At 40.7% G+C, this 7,842-nt stretch overlaps 1 protein-coding gene across 2 annotated transcripts in view; it reads right to left on the bottom strand.

Annotated features, from left to right (window-relative positions):
• Positions 1-7,842, bottom strand: part of LOC112152691 (matrix metalloproteinase-15) — a 25,397-nt gene that overhangs the window by 3,949 nt on the left and 13,606 nt on the right. For both annotated transcript variants that reach the window (XM_024282429.1, XM_024282430.1), the window contains 3 exons: positions 4,212-4,350; positions 1,541-1,691; positions 857-972 (listed from right to left, as the gene is read on the bottom strand). In XM_024282429.1, the coding sequence (XP_024138197.1) occupies positions 857-972; positions 1,541-1,691; positions 4,212-4,350 (406 nt within the window). The remainder of the gene's footprint in view (positions 1-856; positions 973-1,540; positions 1,692-4,211; positions 4,351-7,842) is intronic.

The raw sequence follows: 7,842 nt of genomic DNA, 5'->3' as shown, positions 1-7,842 counted from the left end.
CTCACACTCTCCAACATGAGAAACTTTCATAGAAAACGTGAACATTTGCGTTTGGGTCCGTACAACATGTGGCCGTCACGCACTGTCCGGGAAACCATGCAGAAAGCTCCGCCCCCGTGGCGGTGAGGTCACGCGCTGAGGGAAGCAGGGTGGAGGTGCGACTGACGGCGACTGGACGGAAATCTGATTTCCAAAGGAAGGAGGAGCCAACCCTCAAACAGAGCTCTCGTTCCTTCCTGCTCTCTGTCATCCCGCCGCCTCTTCTCCGTCCTCCTCAGTCCAACTCAGGTCTCCTCTCTGCGCTTCAACTTTCCTTTCTCTCTTTTTTAACTCCTCTTTTGCCGTTTTGTTCTCCATCGCCACAGCTTCCCGTATGGAGCTGATTTGGGGCCAATATTATTTAAAACCCAAATAAAACAAGTTGAAAAAATTACTGGTGATTATTTCCAAAAAAAAAAACTGGAAATGTCAGAAACCTTTTGCTGTTCTAAAACAAAATTAATTATTTTCACCTTCAAATGTTCTGTTTATCAGGTTTCAAAACTCAAAACTCATCTATTTCAAAACTTTTTTTCACTTTCAAGTTTTCTCTTTTTTGTTTTTGAATCGGAAAATGTAAAAATCGAAAACAATAAAAAAACAGTTGAAACAGAGAAAAGTTTTCAAATTGAAATTTTGAATCCTGAAAAACAAAACATTTGAAGCTGAAAATAATTCCTTTTATTTTAGAATTTCAATTTCAGTTTAATTTGGGTTTCAAATAATATTGGCCCCAATTTAGCTCCATATTCCTGCTGGTTCCTCGTATGGGTCTCACCCCACACCCTAATAACTTCAAGATTGAAGAAGCTCTCACCTCCATCCTCACTGAGGAAGGCTCCTTTGGGGGAGTGAGGGATCCGGCCCCAGGTGCCGATGGGTTTGGGGGACTCTCTGTCTGTGGTGCGGGTGTCCTCGCTGAAACACCAATATCTGCAGACAGACGATTCATCAGCATCTTCACAGTCAGAGTACGGAGCTAAATCAGGGCCAATATTATCTGAAAGCCAAATAGAACCAATTGAAAAGAATATGTTGGTGTTTGTCCCCAAAAAAATAAAATGTCTGAAACTTTTTACTATTCTAAAATAAACTTAATTATTTTCAGCTTCAAATTTTTCTGCTTTTTAAGGTTTCAAAACTCTAAATTTCTATTTTAAAACTTTTTTTGCAGTTTTAAATCGTTTTTTCCCTAACTCTTTTTTCTTTTTCGACCTTTTTTAAAATGTCAAAATTGAAAACAAAAAAAAGTTTAAACTAAAAAAAAGTTTTGAAATTGAAATTTTGAGTTTTTAACCTAAAAAAAAAACATAAAATTTGAATCTGAAAATAATTGTGTTTATTTTAGAATACCAAAAAGCTTCAGACGTTTTAATTTTTTTTGACCAAACACCAATATTTTTTTTTATTTTTTTTATTTGGGTTTTAAATAATTTTGGTCCCCATTTAGCTCCATAGAGGCGCTCTCATTCACTGATGGATTGGATGTTCTGGACGGTACCGGTCTCCTGTGAAGAAATAGGTGTTTCCACTGGGCTCCCACCACAGAGCCGTGTCGATTTTGTGCGTGGGAAGTCCTCGCCCGTACTCATACAGGGGCTGTGGGTACCCGGGCAGCACGTCCGCCTCCCTGAACACCCAATATCGATCATCTTCAAGGACAGAAGCCCAGAAAAAAGGGACAAAAAAGACTAGATTAGATGGAGAAGCAACACAGGATCCATAGTAAAACACGATACGAGGAACTTTCCAAAGAAAAGTCATGAAGACAAACAAGCTGAAAGATACTTTTTCTCTTCATGAAATCTATTTTGTTCTGGACGTTTCCAAAGCCTTTCCACGTCTCCTGCCAGACGGCAGCGGGACGCCCTGAACTGCCTCCTGACACGTGGACACTCACACCTCTGCTAATACACTATAGTTGGCCTGAAAACGAGGAAACATCGACGCTCCAAAAGTGAAATGAGAGTTTTCTAATGATTTGGTTCTCTGGGGATTCTGGAGCAGCTTCGTCGGAGCGTTTCACTGTTTTCAGGCTTCTGAATATAAACTTTAATAAACACTCAGAGTTAACATCAACTATCGTCATCCGTAAACTCTTAGTCAGTTCATGAAGAAAACTGAGATGTTTGATCTTCTCTCAGCAGGAGCGGGTTTCTGTTTCCTCAGCTTATAGAGAAAAATATATATTTTTATCAAAATTCAGTAAACTCTGGAGCAATAATCATTTTTTAGCTTAAAACCAGCGTGAAGAAAAAAGATTTTGATCAGAAAAAAAGCCAAAGTGTGTCGTTTTGTGAGCAGGTCTCCTCTCTGAGTGAGACCAACTTAAAACGTCGCAGATCTGACCTCAGCTTCTGGCTCTGCAGCGTTTCTGTATTTCTGAAATATACATTATTTTTAGGAAAATATGAACCACTTCGACGAACATAAACAGAGTTTCAAACATTGTTTTAAAGCGTAAAGAAGCTCAATTTTCAGTTGAACTTCTGGAAGTCTTCTAGCTTGTAGTGAAAGTTCAACTATGATGAAGTTTATTTGATTACGTATACTTGAGTATAAGTATAGTGAGTACACTATAGATAACTCTACACTAACAGAAGGGTCAGACCAGGAGCAGATGTGTGGAGAGTTTTGGTGATTAACCTCATGAGAGGAAGAAACATGTTTCATTTTAATCAAAAACTCATTTAAATGCTAGAATTAAACAGGTTTTAAGTTTTTAATTCATATCCGTGGTTTTCGTTCTCATTTTACTCCAATGAGTTTCTGTCCTAAAGAGTAAAACTCAAACGCTGCGTTCAGAAATGTATGTTTACTGTTTGAGTAGAAGAAGAACATGAATCTGAAGATGAACCGTCTGCACAGCAGCTCAGGCTAAACAAATGTCCCACACAGGCTCCCATAGCTCCAAAATGAGTAACATACTGTAGTTTAGTAAAGAATGGACCGACCACCTCACAGAACTGTAGGTCCAAATCCCCCAAAAGAGCTGAGGCGCCTTTCAGACTGCGTCTAAGCCGCTACTATCAAAGAAAATACTGCAGAAAACCGGACACTCGCTCAGAAAGAGGTTTAAAAACATTTAAGGTCAATAAGCTCCTTAGAAATATCTGCAAAAATAAAGAAATGAGAGCAGAAATTATTCTAGCAGAACTTTCCTTCGTTTTCCATGTAAACCTGCAGCCCGTCTCCTGAAAAATCCTGCTGGGCAGTGAAAGCACCACAGCTGTTAAAATCTAGAGTGGAGCGGCAGGCTGATGCAATCCGGCGCTCTCAGGAGGCGTCCTGGGACGGGGCTCAAGAGCGCCGGTCCAACAACAGCTGCAGCGCCGCGCGGGCCTTCAACAACACAGCAGCTCAGAAACATTCATCAATGCACAAACCAGGGTCGTGCACGGACACACGCAAACCAGGGTCGTGCACGGACACACGCAAACCAGGGTCGTGCACGGACACACGCAAACCAGGGCCGTGCACGGACACACGCAAACCAGGGCCGTGCACGGACACACGCAAACCAGGGTCGTGCACGGACACAGACAAACCAGGGTCGTGCACGGACACACGCAGACCCCAGCCGTGCACGGACACACACAGACCCCGGCCGTGCACGGACACACACAGACCCCAGCTGTGCACGGACACAGACAAACCAGGGTCGTGCACGGACACACACAGACCCCAGCTGTGCACGGACACACACAAACCAGGGTTGTGCACAGACACACACAGACCCCAGCTGTGCACGGACACACGCAGACCCCAGCCGTGCACGGACACACAGACTCCGGCCGTGCACGGACACACACACTCCAGATGTGCAGCCGGATCGTCCACATGTTTGGAGGCGGAGTCATTCCGCTGAGCTTTCTCTTTCATATGGGGTCAGAAATCCTGTTGTTTCATGGAGACGTTTCCTCCAGCGGTGAAAACGCTGAGTTTGCAATGTTTTCTTTCACGTTGAGCGCCTGGAATCAAAGCAGGCGTTCTTCCCTCCTCGCTTCTCTTTATGGACTCTTAAACGGATCCACACAAACGAATGTTGACAAGAAGCACGCCAGGACACAGTTCTGGTGTTTTGGCGTCAGCGAGAAAAGCTAAAATCACTGTCAAAGACTCTGAAGCTCCGGGCTTTGAGTCGTGGTCAGAGGAGCGTTTCTCACACCGACCTTTAAAGAAGACAAATTTTCCATCACGCCGTTCGTAGGCTGCATCGATGTCGCTGGGCAGACCGATCCAGAAGACAGATATGGGCATGGGATAGTTATCCAGAACCCGGTTCCTCCGCACTCGCCAGAACCAGCGTCCCTGCAAACACAGGAACGAAGAACATTTCAGAGGAATCATGTTCGCTCTCGTCACGAGTCCATATGGGGTTTGACCCGAATGAGGGCTGCAGGTTTTAGGTCATCCGGGTCCATGGAGGATCATAGAGGCGCGGCTGCAGCGTAACGCCTTAACGCCCATCGTCTCAAATGAGGACGAACCACGTTAGCTGTAAAATTACCCATGATTACCTATAGTGTCTATTTAAATTAAAAACTGGTCATTTTATTTTACTGTTATTAATGACCCGATATTATCTTGAGCTCATTTCTAATTTGCATAATTTTACAAAATATATTTTTATGGAGGGTAAAATATTAAAAGTTATTTAAGGTTTAAGTTGATTTATTCTGGAATAATATTCCTGCCTTTTTATTATTCAGAATTATGTGAAAAAGTTACAGTTTTAAAGTTTTAAAAATTGGCATTCTGCTAGTTTTTTGGACTATTTTGGCATTTACTAAGATTTTAGCTAATATTTCAGCTACATACATGTTTTTTTCGGTTTTGTTTTTCAGGCTAATTTAGCATTTAGCTAATATTTTAGCTGGCTATCATCTTCAGCGGCCAAATTCAGTTTACAACATTCACACTAGCATTATCACAGCTAATGCTACATATCTAGTCCATAATTATGTTAAAAAGTTACAGTTTTGTAGTTTTAGAGAGTTCAATCAATGTTTATCGAGTTTGACCTTTGACCTCAGGTGTGTTTCAGACTTCGTGTGATCAAGTTTGACCCCTGATTTAAGGGGTCAAAGACTCCAGAGACCTAATCTGTACTTTTCCTCTGAAAAACAAATCCATAAATTACTTGCTGGCAGGATTGAGGCCAAAGACACTGACCACACAAACCTTAGATTTTGTAAAGATGACCATATAAGGCGTTAAGGCCTTTGGGGGGGGGTTGTTCTTCTCTCCTGACAAACATTGGCCTGGAGCCACAGAAGACAATGTTTATATGTGGACTCCCTTTATGAGCTCTTAGTCTGTCACAGTGATGATCCAGAGAACTCTGTTCTGACTCTGATTCAACTTTTTATTAAAAAGACTGAATTTCCATTTAGTTTGTTGGTGAGTTTCTTCCTCATCAACGAACACGCCGGTCGTTGGCGGGGGCTTCCTCACTCTTGCGATTCCCTTGAGGCTCATGCGTCCTCCTAAGGGTAACCAAACCCTAAATCAACTGTTTCAGTCTGTTGACCTCAATAAATGAGCTTTCAAACGTGCTGCTTGTTGCCACATTTTTGACAGTTTAAAATAAACTTATTTAGTTCTTGAAATGAAAGTCAAAAACGGTCTGTGTGCTGCCCCCTACAGGTTAAACAAGGTATTACAGCTGAATTTTGTGATTGGTCAACTGTCAACGTCAACTCAGACCAATCACTGCTTCCTGCCAATGTCTGGCTCCATCAAGGCGGCGTCCGCATTGGGAAAAAATGGCGACTGAATCGACTTCCCTTTATTGGAGCCAGAGGTAAACCTTTTTCTATGGATGACGTCACACTCCCTCACTCCAGTTCTCAGATACAGTCATTGGTACATAGACGTGTAAGAAGAATCCCGCCGTAAAGAGGGAAACGGAAACGCTAGCTCAGCGCTATACTGGCGCTTTCTAATGTCGTCATCCCTTCTGTCTATCAGCGGCTCCGCCCCCAACCGTCCCGTTCAATTTTCTATGGACCTACAACCGCTGGGGAGCCTCAAAGAGAACGGGTCGGAACTGCTTAATGGGTCCATTTTACAGTGGATAGGCTCCAGACTCGGACCGCTCCGTGGAAACGAGGCTTCAGATGCTCTAAACCTGCTGAACAGACCTGGTTTTGTGACTGCTGTAAACCGATTCATTTTCCCCATGATTCAGTTCAAACCTCACAGTTTTGAGTCACACTTTTGTTTTGGTTAAACATATGATTTGTGCTTTACAAAACAACAACAATAAATAAATACAATTTTCATTTCAATTCAATTCAGTTTTATTTCTATAGCCCAAATTCATAAAGGAAATTTGCCTCATTGGGCTTCATGCTCTGCAGTTTTTACAAATGCAGAAAATTAGTCATAAAATATGAACAATAGTTAAAAACTAAGACTAAATTAAAGCCCCAAGCGGCGTTGGATGGCCCGCAGTCGCTACCTGCCCTCACCCTCGCTGCCCTCTCCATCGCAGCCCGCCCTCTCCCTCGCAGCCCGCCCTCACCCCCGCCACCCTCTCCCTCGCCGCCCGCTCATACGCACCAACGCCGCGCTCGCTACCCGCCCCTACGCACCATCGCTGACCTTGACGCTGACCTTTGACCCAAATTCACCTGCTAAGCAGCCACTATGCACCACTAACACCTCCCCCCCCCCTCACTTTACTGTATAGTGAGAAATTGCTTAAAAAGGCACTTTTTTCAAAATGGCGCCTTTTCTGTTAGTGTTATCTCCATAGCAACCATTTTATGTTTTGTTCGCCTGAGGTCACCGAGCAGATTGACGTTAGTTTCACAACAATCGGCCAAAGTACATTTTTGGATCTCCTTAGCAACTGAGGTTATTTGATTACCACGCCCACATTCCTTTTATTATCATATTTTAAGTTATAACACTTGTTAAAGTTGTAACTTGGGATCAACATTGTAAAGTCTCATAGCAAAGCATTGAAATATGAACGTGTTATAACACTACGCCACTTTTGTGAGCTCGCCAAGCGCACGTCGTTCAAAATCTATAGCTTGTAATACCATATATTTTAAAATTTTAAACTTTAAATTCTAAATTCTATGTTCTAAATTTTAAATTCCAAATTCTAAATTCTACATCCAAAATCCAAAGTTCTAAATTATAACTTCTAAATTCTAAATTTTAAATTCTAAATTCTGAATTCTAAATTATAACTTCTAAACTTTAAATTCTAAATTCTGAATTCTAAATTTTAAACTTTAAATTCTAAATTCTGAAGTTTAAGTTTAAATTTTTAAACTTTAAATTCTAAATTCTATGTTCTAAATTTTAAATTCCAAATTCTAAATTCTACATCCAAAATCCAATGTTCTAAATTATAACTTCTAAATTCTAAATTCTGAATTCTAAATTTTAAACTTTGAATTCTAAATAGTGAAGTTTAAGTTTAAATTTTTAAACTTTAAATTCTAAATTCTATGTTCTAAATTTTAAATTCCAAATTCTAAATTCTACATCCAAAATCCAAGGTTCTAAATTATAACTTCTAAATTCTTAACTTTAAATTCTAAATTCTGAATTCTAAATTGTAATTTTTTTAATTTAAATTCTAAATACTATGTTCTAAATTTGAAATTCTAAATTCTACATCCAAAATCCAAAGTTCTAAATTATAACTTCTAAATTTTAAACTTTAAATTCTAAATTCTGAAGTCTAAAAGGTAAAAATTTTAAACTTTAAATTCTAAATTCTATGTTCTAAATTTTAAATTTCAAATTGAAGCCGCAAGCGGCGTTGGATGGCCCGCA

The sequence above is a fragment of the Oryzias melastigma genome, linkage group LG6, assembly GCF_002922805.2.
Source record: "Oryzias melastigma strain HK-1 linkage group LG6, ASM292280v2, whole genome shotgun sequence".
Lineage (NCBI taxonomy): Eukaryota > Metazoa > Chordata > Actinopteri > Beloniformes > Adrianichthyidae > Oryzias > Oryzias melastigma.
Note: the sequence above shows the minus strand (reverse complement) of the source record. Positions and strands in the feature narration are given on the sequence as shown.